At 40.2% G+C, this 15,990-nt stretch overlaps 1 protein-coding gene across 3 annotated transcripts in view; it reads right to left on the bottom strand.

Annotated features, from left to right (window-relative positions):
• Positions 1–15,253, bottom strand: part of PEX5L (peroxisomal biogenesis factor 5 like) — a 102,538-nt gene extending 87,285 nt beyond the window's left edge. For 2 of the 3 annotated variants that reach the window (XM_048059465.2, XM_013174807.3), the window contains exon 1: positions 14,910–15,253. In XM_048059465.2, coding sequence (XP_047915422.2) covers positions 14,910–14,930 — 21 coding nt within the window. In that variant the 5' untranslated portion in view covers positions 14,931–15,253. The remainder of the gene's footprint in view (positions 1–14,909) is intronic. The other variant, XM_048059466.2, reaches the window with a different exon arrangement.
• Positions 15,254–15,990: the final 737 nt, after the last annotated feature.

Here is a 15,990-nt window from a genome sequence, read left to right as displayed (position 1 = left end):
GGGCTGCATTACAATTGATTAGTCAGACACAGATGGGATTACACCAGGACGCAGTGGTGCAAACGAGGTTTTTCTAGTACCACCAGGGGCTCCTGATCCACTGAACCCCATGTTCAAACTTCGCTCCTAAATTCTGCCCCCCTGCTCTGGTACTGTGCACCTCATGCATGGTGCAGAATGAGGCTCCTCTTCCTCCCTGTGGGGTTGGAGCCATCCAGCCCATGACTGCTGTTACACTCATTTGTGTGAAATTTGGAAAAAAGCTTGGACTCAAATCTAAAGGTTATTTTTAAGATGGTTTTTCATTTTTATCGGAATAAAAAATCAACATAAGTTTCCATAACTACATGGATGTGTGCTTTTATACCTTTTAATACATCTAGAGGATGGAAGTGCTTTTATTCCTGTCTTACTGATGGAGAACAGAGGCACAAAGACAGTAAGTGCCTCATCCAAGTTCATAAAGAAAATCTGTGGCAATGGCAAAGCAGGAACTTAACCCCCAATCCCTCTGTAGCAGTGCTGTAAGCACGGGAGGTTACTTCTTTATGCACATGGATCCAGAAAGTTACTGGACAGAACTTGCATTAAAATTAAAACCAAAACAAAACACAGTGCATTTGGAATTGGTCCCAATGTTAATGGTTTGTAACCAATGAGACCCAAAGCAGCTCCAGTGAAGGACTTAAGACCTGGCACATGCAGACTTGGGAGAACTTCAGCTTTGCTGGGAAATCCAACTTGAGCTGCTGCTCTAAGGGTCCTACCTGGTGCCTTTCCCCCAGACTGAGCTGTCAGGCAGGGCAGGCCCTGTGTGTTGTTCCCACACCCAGATGATTACACAAGGTCTTGAAACTTCTCTGTTTTTCCCCAAATCAGAGTCAAGGGTTGCCTTTTTAAAATCCAATCAGTAAATGACAGTTTCACAAAAAACTGCTTAACAGAGGTGGAGTGCTTTTCTCATGTAACCTACTGGGGGAAAATGACCTGAAAGTAATGGAACCTGCCTCTTTCATAGAGTAGATCATATTTAAAACCCTTCAGATTTTAAAACAGGTATTTTAATCCTTCATCTATTTATGTAGAAAGTACATAATGTACCACTTACCGATGGAGTGTAAACAAGTATAAATCCCCAAAGTGGAATTTAGCCTACTTAGGTATGTTATTTCTCAGCATTCACAAAATGAAGATATCCTTTTTAAAACTACTTTGAGACAAAACAGTGTTTCCTGCTGTGAAAGATTCTAAATAAAATCCTGATTGCACTGAAGTTAATGGTATTGTTTTCATTGATTTTACTGGAACCAGGATTTCAGTGGACAAGGCAGAGATGAACACAGAGTAGCATCTTTTTAAAGAAATCTGGTAGTGTTAGTGCATGGTGCCATGATCCTGTACCAGTAATAAGAAAGTGACGGAAGACAGAACTCTGTGACAAATTTCCTGGTTTGAAATTATGCTCCTCATATTTCAGAAATTTCAGAAGTTTTACTGCCCATAAACACAAATTCTAATGGGCTGTCCCAAACTTAAACTGGAGTGAAACAAGTAGTAACCAGATATCTTAAATGGCTATTTCTCCTATTATTTAGTGGGAACCTGTAAGCATAAGCAGATTTTATTCTGTGCATGCCTATAATATATTTATTTTGTCTTTTATGGAATGGATTTTATTATTTGAGGAGAAACAAATGACAAGTGCAGATGAACTCTTAAGGAGTGATCCTATTGCCTGTCAAGAAGTGCTATACATAAAAAACAAAAAAGAACATGAAAAAATATAGAAGCATAATTGTCTCTGAATAGCAAACTTATCAGAGTATTCTGCAAGGTATTAGCAGGTCTTTGATAAGTACATCTGTAATTCTCGGTTGAAGTGAGAATGGTCCAGCCATCATCTCACTGGTTTCAAAATAAAACTGTCTGATATATCACAGCAAAAAAGCAGCCGTGCTAATTCTTCACCTGTAGCTGAGCGTACATGTGTTTCTTCTGCACTCCCTGATGACCACTGTCCAAAAGATTATGCAGGTAAAGCAATGCTTTCCTCTCTGCTGAAATCCTAACTAGGATTTTAATTTTTAGAACTGATGATCTCGCAAGAAAGGCTGGACATTAGAGAACACCTGTTGGCAGCGATATATCAAAAGGCATTTAACTCAGATGAGATGGCTAGTTGAAAAACAATTTATTGTTTAGACATGCATTAGTGTAAGCCTCGTTTCCTTCTGAACAGCTTTGCAAAAGTCAGTAGAAAAGCTGCCTATTCCCATATTTACAGATTTTCAGCTAATGGTAATTGTCCACTGGGCACACCATGTGCGTGCATTTTAGCCATTTGGTAAACTTTGTGTATTTAGTCTTTCTGGTCTGTGTCTGGTTGGCCACTTCAGTAGCAATACTTCTGTTCCTTAATTCTGTGAATGATGCTTACGTGGGACAGGACTTGAGCAAGGAGGAATAGTAAGTAGTTTCATTCGTACCGTCACATAAAGTTAGTATGTTTGTAGCTTAACAAATACACAAAATATACACGCAGCAATCAGCATGTACAGTTGTTTCTGTGGTGATTAACGAGGCTGAGTCAATAGCTTGGAAATTTTATCTGAAACTTTATTTCTGATACTTGTCTGTGACTATCTGAGAAAAAGGGCAGTGAAATTTTGTTACTCTTTGACAACTATAAAATTGTTTTTCCACCAACGCATACGAGGTTTACGTATCTAGTTTATCAACACCTGGTCCAATGTTATAACAAACGTTACTAAATATAATTTGGAAATAAGTGTTCATTTTATGTGCACTGGCAGGAAAAAGTAGTTAACTCATTAAATAACCACCCTATTTCCTTGCTAAGTAAATTTAGCAATATGCTTTTGCATATCTATTGCATATCTAGCCATTATCCAGTGATCTCACATATTTGGAAACTTTTTGCTGGCATGACTCCTGAAATTCTGAAATGTGAGAAGCAGAGTGATGCTCAGTAAGCTGCAGCACAGCAACTGCTAGCAACCAAGAGCTGCAAGGCTTCAAGGCTGTTCTTAAGTTGTGATGGAGTGTTCATGGACATCCATCTGCCAGATAGATGTTGGGATGCAAATCACAGCCACCATGATCTGAAGGGGGACAAGAACCCCCACAATTAGATCCTGCAGTAATTTTATGAATCTGAATTAACCTAGAAAACATTTTTTACTCAATATATCAGAAGGGACATAGAACTGACTTTAAAACACAGTTTTATGATCAGTTCAAAGAGAACAGCCCAAAGTGAGCTCAGTAGATTTTCCTGAGAAGGACTGCAAAGCCAAGTACTCTGTTCTCTTCTTTAAGAGCGTTATGCTCTAAATAATGACCATCACATTTGGTTTTGGAGCTCAGGAAAGAAAAGGAAGCTGGTGGTAGGATGGAAATTGAGCTGTATCCTAGCTCTGCTGTGGTCAGGGAAAATACCTCTACTGATCCTGATGGGTTCTGATTATATTCTCATGCACACACACTTTGGCTGTTATTAAAATAGATTTAAACTTACTGTTACACCATGTTAACACAGCTGGTGATTTCAAACCCTCAGTGCCTGCTTGCTGGAACATGAATATAAAATGTGGAAAAGCTTCAGTGTTTCTAGTATGAACCATTGAGTTTAGCTGTACGGGGGAAGGAAACACACTTCCTCTGATTATTAAGATTTTACACACAGCAAAACTATCAGTTCAGCTGAGTGGGAGACTCAGTAAGGAAACTAGGAGAGAGAGTATTCCAAGCGTAGAGCTCAGGTCTGTGACATTTTGGAGTAGGGCAATGGGAGAAGTGAGACTAATTTGTCAGCTCCTGCGTTGTTCTGTCAGTAGGAGGTTACAGGATCAGTGAAAACAATCAAGCCCTCCTCAGCCACAATGGGAAGACTTTTGGCTTCTTGCAGTTGAAGATTTTGGTTTTGCTCAGCATGAGTCAAGGTCTATTTCTGCTGAAGTTGGAGAAATTTCAGAAGACAAGAAGGGTATTGTTGGGTTATAGAGTTTGTCTTCTGCTGTCATAGGCAGCATGTCATAAAAAGTCTTTCATAAATTGATTGTTTCATCTTTAAAGTAATTAGTGTTTTTTTATTTTTTTTTTTTCCTCCACTGTTCCAGTTGGAAGGCTATTGGAAATCTTGATTGGTCTAATGATCAGAAATCTTCTAATTTCCAACCTAAATTTATTCACAGACGGTTAATATCCATTTGTTCGTGTGCCAGTTTTGTCCTTAGCTAATTTAGGTTCTCCGTATCTGGTGTTTATCTCCCTGATGCATTTACATGCTGTGATTATGCTCCTGCTGAGCCATCATTTCGCTCAACAAAATAAGCCAAAATCTTTTGGTCTCTTCTCATAAGACTTTCCCTTCTTCTTGATCATCCATCCTTCTTTGGACCTGTTTCCTTCTTGGCCAGAGCTTTACAAGACGCTCAGCTGAAAATTTGCTAGTGACATTGTAAACTGGCATTGACATTTTTCTGACTCTTCCGGAAAAAAAACTCTTCTAAAACTAAAACTTCACTTGTGTTTTTACGGGTATATTAATGGCTTATAGCCATCTTGTATATGCAAGTCTATCTTAATAATTTCTAAATTATATTTTACAGCTTAGGGTAGATTTTTATTTTATTTTTGTTACTGATGATCAGCTGCATATTGTGCTGTTAAATATCATCGTATTTGTACTGTTTCCACTTGAAGTTCACATAGTTCCCTCTGTGTAGTGACCTAATACTCACCAGTACTGATGATGATTCCCAATACCGATGATGTTTCATCAGTAGGTTTACGGATGAAAACTTTGGACATCACTTCTAGAACTCATCCATAAAGACCTTCATCAATAAACTTTCTTTCAGAAACCGTCCTTCCTTTAATGCTGTATTTTTCTGGTTCTTGTGAACAAGTTTCCTGCCCTCTCTGTGGTTTTGCTATTATTCCTCACTTCCTCCATCTTCACTAATAACGTCTTTTGAGGCACTATAGCAAATGCTTACCAAAGACCATAGAAATCAAAGTCAGTTACATTTCCTTTGCCTAAAAAGCCCGTTATGACAACAAAATGTTAAGTTGGTCTGGCATTATCTTCTGCTGGTAAATTCAAATAGCATCTTTTCCATTTTTCTGTGCATGTTTGTTTAATCTTCTTCTCCCTTAAAGTCTATACCTAAAACCTTGCAGATTACGGATAGCCATTTGGGTATCTGGGCTGTTAGTTGCCTTATTCTGTGATTCTGTGATTATTATTTTTATTACCCTATTTTAAATCTTGACGCATTTTCTATTGTCCTGTCATATGGCACCATATCTGGATTCATAACTACACTTAAATATTTGCTACCAAGTCTTCAGGTCCATATACCAGTTCCATCAGCAGTTTGGGACAGAGATTATATTGTGTACTTCTGCTTGAGCTCTTGCTTCACATGCTGCTAATAACTGCATTCATACCCTCATAACCATTTTGGTTTGGGGCCATTAATTAGGTTGCCTATAATATGGATGCCAGTTTGAGTACATTTTTCTTTCCTTTTTTTTTTTTTTTTGGTCTTAATCATGTAACTGAAAAACTTTCAACAGTTGTTTTAATAAACTTTCAATGAGGTCTAACTAAGCTTTACTTTAGGCAGTTTGTACTTTTTATTTTTGTCTTGGAGGAGCACTTTCTCTCCGTTCCTTGTGTGTTCTTTACTTATTCTTAACATTTTAAATATTGAATCTTACTTTTTTCCCATGCTTTCTTGGGATCCAGGTTCATAATACAACTAACACCTTAGACTTGCTGTATTTCCTGAGCAGCACGTCTTTTGAGTGCTCTAGGGATGACTTTTTTCACTGTTTCTATGTAGTATCCAGCTATTTTCTAATGATTCGCACTCCTTTGTTGTGGTTGTTGCACAGGGTCATGCGAGTTTATGCATCCCTTTTCATTTTATATTTCCCACCATGCTGTGTATGTTACCTGGATTAAGTACAGTGGTAATATTAACAATGTTTTCTACTGTTCAGAACAATAATGGCACTTCCTAATTTCCATTCCTTTGCCTTTTTTCTGTTGTGCATCATAATTTTCCTGCTTAATTTTCTTTACTAAGACTCTAATCTAACCTAATGCCATTATTACTTTGACAATGCTGTTTTGGCTTGTTTCTTTTTACAGTTATTAGTGCTGGCCACTCTTCCTTGTATTTCTTTCTCAAAGTCGTCTTAAAATCGTCTTGGTTCTTGGAAGGAGTGTTGGATTGTTGGATAGCAGATAGAAAAAGATAAAATACCTCATCTACCTCTGACCCCTTTAACTGGAAAATTATCTTTCCTGCAAAACTTCAGTGAATGACAGCAGAAATAGTCATTTTGATGAGACACATGTTGAGCTACACTTTACTATTTCATTAATTGTATCTATGAGAATATGTCCAACACCTTAGTGAAGACTGACACCATCCTTCTACCTCACATAAATAATAATAATAATCTGTTCTTTTGTGTAAAATAACGATTGCTGGCTTTTTTTTTTTTCAGAACTTTGTATCAGGGAATCCTCCCCTGGATTTTACAAAGCTCTGGCAGATTACCATCACTTTAAAATGTGATGTTATCTATCAATTTTAACTAATACAAATACTCAAAACATTGATATTTATTATAATCTTTGCTTATTCCTGTACTTACGATAGCAAACTTGACCTTAGTGAATTCAGTGAACCTCTCTCAATTGACTTTTAAAAGAAATGTGAGAGTTCCTGAACCTTTATCTTGAAGCAAGTACCAGTTAGAAAATATTGCATTAGAAATTGCAATTAGTAACAGCTTTTCTGTCCCTGTACAGGATGTGCTATAGTCTCTAGTTGATGCTGTAACTTTGGGACCTGACATTAGGAAGACAGGGATTAATGTGAAAAGTGCTTGGGAGCCAATTATTTTCTGATTTACATCAGTATAATTTCCACTTACTTTCACTTATGTAAATAAAGATACAGTGGGCTCAAATGTTGGTCACACCATGCACTTCACTTCTTCAGCTAGATAATAACATGAGCGGTAAGGGAAATGTAAAAATTTTCCTTCTGCTTTTAAAAACTAGTCTATAAAGCCAAATTATCAATCTAAGGTAAAAATACAAAGAAATAATGTGACTGATCCTAAAATAAATGCATGCCAAAAACATTCTCAAGCTGTTGTTTCTAAATGGCAATGGCTGAGTGTATCTGAATTTCTTTTATGTCTCTTATAACAGAAGACAAAGTCTTAATGTAATCAAGAAAGATTGTTTGTCTGAATTCATTGCACAGTGCTTTCCTTATCACATATGCTTTTGTTATTACACTGACAGATTCTAAATGCATGGCTATTATTTTGTATGTTGATTGAAAAATGCTGTCCAAAGATATTTGTACTCATGTAACTTGTATTATATTCAATATCCTTATTAAGACAAGAGGACTTTTAAGGGATTGATATGAAGGCAACAGGCAAAAAATTTTGAGAAAGCCTTTGAACCTGAGTAGGGAGGAGAAAATGAGCAAAATGGATGAAACGATGAAAGACGAAAAATACTGTTAAATCTATCTGACTGCCTTGATAGGCTGTGGAGAGGTGGAGGAAGGAAACCCGGGGCTTACACCAATTATGCCAGCCTGAGTGAAGTCTAATCGAAACTGTCTGGGAGGAACTGCGTTAATACTGAGACATGTTGACTAACTATGCCACCCTTGGAAAAAATCAAATTCAGGGGATAAGTTTAAACTTTGGTTTGTGTTCTCTGTTGATGAAGCTAGGTGATCTGATGAGACATGCTTTTTTCCATTCAGTACAATATGTTTCAAATCTTCATGTTTTAGACTTTAACTTAATTAACTTATTCGCAAATAAACCATTGGAAGTAAAACTCGTGTACCAACGACTCAGAATTTCAAAAGCCCAAGAAGAAAGGAACAGAATATTACACTGCGCATAATAATTGTAGGCTGGTAGAAGAATTTGCTGAATATAGTCTTTGTGATCCTTGGGCATTTTATTAGTAATGTTATTGGACAATGATGAAAATGCATAACTATAGAAAGCCATCTCCTACTTTACGTGTTATGACACCTGATTTGGAAGGTGGCAGTTTTTGTGATATTGACTGTTCCTGAAATAGATTGTGCAAATTTACCTTCTGCAATACAAACAACCAGTTGATACTTCTCGTTCTGGGTATGTAAGAAAAACAAACCTGTCATATTCATTCTAAGTAATATTCTGATGTTTTTACCATTTTCATTTCTAACTATTGCAGAAGGGGTAGCTAATTAAATTGCATGGTTTTAAACAGACCTGTTTTAGACATCAAAATCCTTCTTAAAAGTTTCTGCAGATTCAACTTGTTTAGAAAGTTTTTGGTTTTTTTTATAAATTACGAATGATTTTCTGATTATGAATGTTTATGAGTCTGCATTTCCTAAAGCAAACTCTATATTTCTGTATAGCTTATTTATCCTACGCTTTCATGCATTTGGGTATTTCATACTGATCTAGCTTGTGACCTTTCTTTCCAACTTTTTGGCCTCCTTCCTTTGCATAGCAGTTTTATCTACACACTTCCATTCTAAGACTTGGCCTGCCTTTCATTCTTTTTCCTCTCTCTGCCCTATTAACTGTGGGCCCCATTAAATTAATTAGTTTTCAAACATGTGTAAGGTTATGCTTTCAAACAAGTATAAGGTTAAGTAATCAAAATAGACTCTCTTGCTAAAATAGACCGTGTATGCAAAGCAAATATATTTATCCACACACATGCTAACGCAGACCTTGTACAGGCTGACTCTCAGTTGCATAACAGCATTCAGCATTGATTTATGAAGTGTTGATACCAACGTACACCAGAACAATATCTGTGCATATAAGTTATAACTGCATTAATGGACTGGGGTTTAAGTTTTAAAAACTTAAAGCGTCATCCTAAAAAATTAGAATGTGAGTAATTTTGCCTGAACTCTTCCAGAAAAATCATGGTAAGTCTCCACACAGCTGAAGTGTTTTGTGATTGATTATCAGACCTTGCTTTTAGTAGTTGCATGGGTGCATTTTAGGATGTTTGAAATCAGTATTTTTAAAAAAAGGTAACCACTACTCAAGCTTAACATACTAACCTATGCTAAGTAATCAGACTGGACAGCATAGGTGAGGCAAAATGGATGCATGGAAAGGTGACTGAGCTTGCCAAAGCTATATGATGAAACTAGAGGTAAAATCTGAGTTTCTGGATGTCTAATTTAAAAACCTAACCTCTGTATTGTGCTATCATAAATTATGGCAGTAGTGGTAATTTTAAAAAAAATACATCACAATTTCTTAAGTAAACAGTGCCTCTTTTGTGAAGGTTATATATTGGAAATAGACTAACATTTACATAAATAAATAGAACCTGAGAGAACAGCATGGAGCTGTGACAGAGGAAGGTCAGGCTGGGTGTTAGGAAAAGGTTCTTCACCCAGAGGGTGGCAAGGCACTGGGACAGGCTCCCCAAGGCAGTGGTCACGACACTGAGCCTGCCGGAGTTCAAGAAGAGTTTGGACAACACTCTCAGACAAAGGGTCTGATTTTGTGGTGGTCCTGTGTGGAGCCAAGATTTGGACTCAAATCTTGTGGGTGCCTCCCAACTCGGGATATGGTGTGATTTTAATTGACAGTGCTGGGGACTGTTGGTTTTCCTTGTTTTGAATGAATTTCATTCCAGAATAGAGTGCCATCTCCCTGTTTAGGTAGAAAGAGTTCCTCTTAATTTACATCAGCAAAAATGCACTGGGTGCCAAGAGTTCCTGAGCCTTTTGCAAGATTTTCTGCAAGATTCTTGTACGACTGCCTAACGGCTTCATGGAGCGCTTATCTATACCGGCATTGCGCACAATTTGAATAGTTTCAGCATGTCTCTTAGCCAAAAACAGTTTATCACCTTTTTTTTTTTGAACAAACTCCATTCAATGAAAACTAGCTCATTATTTTTAGCTTGTTTCATTTATAAGCAGTTCATAATCTGCTCTTCAAAACTCGAAAAGCTGCTAGTGAATAATTGAAAAATATCAAAACAAAATGGAAAACATTCCACCATAAACACTGCCCTGGCATTGTGAGTGTTTTTACAAAAGGCTTGTAATAATGAAAAATTATCTGTTTAGCATAATGGAATTTCAGTAGGGCTGGGAGTTATGATTCATCAACATCACCAGGGGTCAGTTAGCATTCCAGCAATGTGTCTAGATTTTTAGAATTTTGTAGTTTAAAGTTATTAAGTTTCTGTTGATCTTAACAGCTGAACAAAGATTCAATTTAGTATTGAATTCAATTTTATGTTGCCTATATTTTTTATGGGCTGCTTTATTCATGTACAAAATGCATAGCTGAGCGATTCCATTTTTGTAATCATAATTGATGAATAGCTTGGGTTTTATTTATTTTCAGTAGCAGTGTAACCAACACTACTAGAGTATTTTTAATAGGTTACTAAATAAGCAACGATGGGACTTGCATCAGCAGATAATCCTGCGAAAATTCTGCTTCACTACTCCCAGTCAAGCCTTAAGTGTTGGGAAATCAGTGCAAAAATATTTTTTATAACTTCTAAAATATTTAGCAATGCTTTTCAGGCCCAGTAAAACATGTGAAGCCCTTGAGGTTTGATCTTGCAAAAAATTTTCATGTGTACATAGTTATGCTTTCTGTAGACTCACTGCAGCCATATATGTTTGGGCTTGAAGAATGAGATCTTACTGAAATGTGGATTGATATGGATCATGTCATCTAAATGTGAAATGCCAATGGTAGAACAGTAAATATCAGTACAGAACACAACACAACAATTAGGGGCGTGAAGTTGATTGGCTATTCAATTAAAAGTTTAGGAGTAGCTATCTGATTTGGAACTTGGCCAAGGCATCGTGACTAATAAGCCTGTTTGTGTGACAAAGCGCCAAAGGAACTCGCGTAGCCATGTGTGGTCAAAATTTCTCCTTTGTGTAAATTAAGCCGTTTCCAAACATAACACTGCCACACATAAAATCCCATGCCAACATTTGGCAAAGCACCTCTTCTGTTCGAGCATTTGTGTTGGAGAAAGCTGGCTATATACAGCATCACGGCAGAGTTTTGAAAGCGTTTATTCTGAATGTCCTCGGAAGCTGAATGCTGCTGCCCGTTCTGTGATTGTCATTTACCCTCTGCCCATGTACAGACTGTCATGGAAGTCAATGGGAGGGACTGATACCGGGTCCGTGATATACTGTGAAAACTTTAAAATGGCTTATTGTTGGTTGTTAAAATGATAGACGTTTCAGAACAGTAACTGTGGGATGAACTCAGCTTATGTTCTGCTTCCATCTGGCCTGCTACTGTTTCCTTGAGGAAGATGGGAAACAGCACACGCTGTCCTAAGAGAGAAACACCTCTCCTTCACCTGGACAGATTAGCACTGAGACTCTTTGCCATATCTGTGTAATCCCAAAGCAGACACAGAGCCCCTGGAACTGCCTGGGACCTGAAGCGTGCCCTGGGTGTGCTCCTGCAGCCATCAGGCCTGGTGCTGTCAGCACCTGAGCCTGCTGCACTAAGTAGGGCTGCTGACGTAACCGAAGGTTGCGCTCAGAGGCAAGCGGCCGGCGCGGCTCTTCTCAAGTTCTCCTTCTCATATAAAAGCCCCGCCATAAAGGCTCGGGCTCCAGACGTGTAAACCGAACAGGTCGGTAAATAGTACGGCGAAACCGAACGCTTATGATTGCTGTGATAGTGAAATAGCTCTGAAAGAGCTCCCGTGGTGCTGTGCTTCTCTGCATCCTGGTGCTGGCTCTGGGGATGGCCACTTTTTTTTCCTCCTAGTAGTTTATGTGAAAGCGTGCAGCACACAAGTAACACAAAAGCTATGCGAAGGTACCTGGCAATATAAAGACTGTGGCTGAACCTGCAGCATGCCTTCCTTTTAGATTGTTTTTTCTCTGTCTTTGGGATTTTTGCTTAGGACCTCTCTAGTATTTCTGTGTTGTGAAGATCTGTTTATAAAACAGTAAGAGGGAAATCTAAACCTAGGTCTTTGGAATAAACCAAGAAATGTTCTGGGATTCATGAAAAAAAAAAAGTAACGTAAGCTAAAACTTTACAAGAAATACACATATTATGGTCTGATATAGTAGAGAACTTCAAGTGCCTTCACTTCAGGTGACTTCAGCGGTGCATAAATACAACGTATATTTCATGCACACTTGCAGAATTCACAGAGCTTAGAAATTCCCCTGCTGAAGCTCATAATGCCTGATGCCTATTTGAGATAGGTAAATTCTCAGTGTGCGTAATTATGTTCATGACATTGTTAGAGTTGCTAATGTTCTCACCTTTCAGAAGATTTTGAAGAATTAGCTGAGCTACAGCAGTTTATTAATAAAACATTGGCTTTGTAAACATCTTTAAAAGTAATTAGATTGAGGAATCATTTCTGCAGATTTTACTTTTACTTCTGAAAACAGAGCACTGGCAATAAAGGAAACCATGACTGGCATTCGAAACCAGATCCTTGATTTGATCCCTCTAAGTTCAGAAGAACTTCTGCCTTAAAGATCATAGGATTAGGCATTACACATTGGCACATTTTTCATTTGGATGCATAAATTAGATGCCTGGGTGCCCAGTTAGGGTCCGCCTCAGGACGCCAATTTCACTTGAAAGCAGTGAAAGCTGTGAGTGCTCAGAGTCTTTGAAAACAAGGAGTCCAGGTAGTGACTCAGGTGCCTAGCTTAATCCACGCAGGTTTGAATAGTATTATAGTTTACCTTATTTTACACTGGCAGGTAATTTCAAATAGTTTTCCTTAAGTTCGTACAAAGAAGTCTAACAAAAAGTCTTGGGAGATGTTAAGAACAGACCTGTAATGCTTAGGATGTGCCTGCGCTTTTGGTAGCGTGTGGTTTGATGCTGTACGTGTGTGGTAGCTTCAGTAGTTTGTGTTCTAATGTGGCTTAACAAATGTTACAGTACATAATTTCATTGCGATAAAATTAGCTCTTTATTGTCTTTGACTCACTTAAAGGCTCTAATTAAGGATATAGTAAACATGAGAATCTTTCCTAATGCTTTAGGCTTTATTTAGGAGTTGCCTGAAGCCCTTTAATGCTTCCTGTCAGGGCAGAAATACATTACCAAGTTTGGCTGATGCACTCAGGTGGGTTTTCATTTTTAGCAGGCGAGTGTACTGAATATGAATAGTATTTAAATTAAGCAAACTTTTAAAGTGAATTTGGATAGCATTTAATTACATTTGAGCTAGATAAACCAAAGTATTTTGAAAGAAAAAAATTAAAGGACATCAGTCATAATATATTTGTATGTTTTAACCTGTTTTTCTACTGCAAATTGGATTTCAGCCTTTTAATGACTCAGAAAATTTACAATGTTGCCAGCACCCTCAGTATTCCATTACATTGCCTTTTAAAAAGTGGTGTGTGCTTGTTGAAACCTTGTGACATACTAGCCATAGCAAAGAACTTCTGCTTTCTTAAGGGTATAAATACTTATTTGCCAGTATCCAATTAATTAACACCAGTTACAGAACTGTTTTCTTTACAATAAAACAATGCATCCTTTAATCTTATTATCATAAATAGTAGCATGCAATAGTAGTATCTGCTTCCATTGATTCCGTTTCTTGTTAAAACCTGTTTGCTCTCTCTGACAAGCGATATTATGACACAGTATTTATCATTGTTGAGATCAGATAACACAAACATGAAAGAGTAACTGGTATCATTCAGCTCTGGAAAGCAGAGAGTGCTGAATCAGAGTCCTCACTTAACTCACGTATTTTGTACACAATCCTGTGTTTGGCATTGACTTAAGTTTAATTTCCCTGATGACCATTCAGCAGATTTTTAAATGCTCTGCAGAATCGCACCACAGAGAAGTGGTCAGCTCACACTTGCTAGAACTGCAGTTTCCCTGTAAACAGCCTTAGTACTAACGCACGCCACATGCCAGACTGGTGCCACTGTACGTGATAAAAGCATCTGGTCACTCCTGGCAATGAGCACAAAGCCAGAGTGGGTCCCAAAGCAAAGAAACGCATTTGGGAGATCCGTGTAAACCTTTACTCCACTTTGGCATTTCCTCCTCCAAAATACATTTGGCTTTCCAAGGAAGAGCCACGTGAAGGAGAACGGGAGTCAAGGTTAAAGTCATCACGTCCAAGACACGGGTATGTTTGTGTCAGGGAGAGGCATTTTCTGCTGTGGCGATGTGGATCAGTAGGACCAGGAGGCAAGATTTCTACCTGAAACGTTGAAGTCACTTAGACATGTGCCTGAAATTCATTCTACAAAGTCATTCCAGGGCTTAGCAAAATCAATTCTCATCCCATGTTGGGAGGGCAGAATAGAAATCCATCACCTTTAAGCACAACACATTGTGCGAATCAACGGCTTCAGTGTGACATGAAATCTTTGCAGATTTTGCAAAGCAAGTGCTATGTCTTTTCCCTTATTGTTTGTCCTTCACTTGACATACAGGAAGAGATGCATCAAGAAGATGGCAAGAGACATGTGTCACTTAAAGCATGCCATAACAATGTTTGCCCTGGAATGCTCCCTTGAATCTGTTTGAACAAGCAGGCACAATAAATGGATAAATATACACCAGACTTCACCTAGTTACAAAGTTGACAGAGCCCCTTTTCCGTCCTCCCCCTGGAGCAGAGCTCGCCCCTCCAGCCCCGGCTCGGAGCGCCACGCTCGCGTTGCACCCCTTCACTTGTTGCACGGTGCCAAGGTGGCATCTCCCCTCCGCTCAGCCCGCGGAAACTTCCCGGAATCCCGATTCGGGGGAGCCCGTTCCAAGGGCTGCTGCTCTCCAGCCTGCTTGCAGCCTCTTACCTGCATGTGTCCCTGGTACATTCTGCTTCAGGTGCCCCTCAGGCCGGCAGCTTGGGTGTCCGCTGCGATGCGGGGGCACTTCCCCCGGGCGCTCGGCTGAAAGAAAAAGGAGAAAAAAAAAAAAAAAAAAAAAAAAAAGCCTAACCCTGGACAGAGCTATTTTTGCCAAAGCTCCACTTTGTCCTGGAAGCTCCCTTCCCTCTTCTCCGTAACCCGGCGCTGCGGGCCGCCTCCTCCCCTCCTCTCCTCTCCTCTCCCTCCTGTCTCTCCCCGCTCCGCCGCCCTTTAACGCGGAGCCGCCCCGGAGCTGTCCCCTCGCCCGGTGCTGGGGGGAGGCGGCGCGGCCCGAGGCGGCGGCGGCTGCGGGGCCGCCGGGCGGGGAGCGCCGCGGGGCGGAGCGGGGCCGGGCCGGGAGGAGCCGAGCGGGGCCGGGTCGGGCCGGGAGGAGCCGGGAGGAGCCGAGCCTCGTCCCGCCGCCGCCTCCCCCCCCCGGCCGCAGGGGGAGCGCCGCCAGCCGGGGCCGTGCGGAGGCCCCCCGAGCATCGGGGCCGCCGGGAGGCCGGGGAAGCGCGGCCCCGCCGGGGCCTGACGGCTTCCGCTGCAGCAATTAAAGAAATAATTAAAAAAATAAATAAATAACAGTGAGCGTGGCGATGATCAAAATAAAAAAAAATCGGAGCGTGCTGGAGGCAGAGCACGGGAAAAGCCGGAGCTGGCGCACGGAGCCTCCCGAGTTTTGCTGCCTCGCCCGGCAGGAGGCTGCGCCCCGCTGCTGCGGCTGCAACCGGGCGGCTGGAACAGGGCTGCTGGCGGCTGCCGGGAAACTTCAGCAGCCCCGAGCCGGAGGGAGGCAAGGGCAGCGCTCCTGTCTGCACTGGAGGTTGGCGGTGTGCTGGGGCCGGGCCCTGCACCGAGCGCCACGTAGGGAAAGTAAAGGTGACCCCGCGTGCTCCACGCAGAAGATCCGGATGCTCGTGTTCTAGCCTGACGATGTTGCAAAATGCAAAGACAAAAAGAAGCCAGCTAAACCTATGTCAAGTGCATGACAATGTTTTTCTGTGCTTACTAAAGACGTTACCAG

This window comes from Anser cygnoides, chromosome 9, assembly GCF_040182565.1.
Source record: "Anser cygnoides isolate HZ-2024a breed goose chromosome 9, Taihu_goose_T2T_genome, whole genome shotgun sequence".
NCBI lineage: Eukaryota > Metazoa > Chordata > Aves > Anseriformes > Anatidae > Anser > Anser cygnoides.
Note: the sequence above shows the minus strand (reverse complement) of the source record. Positions and strands in the feature narration are given on the sequence as shown.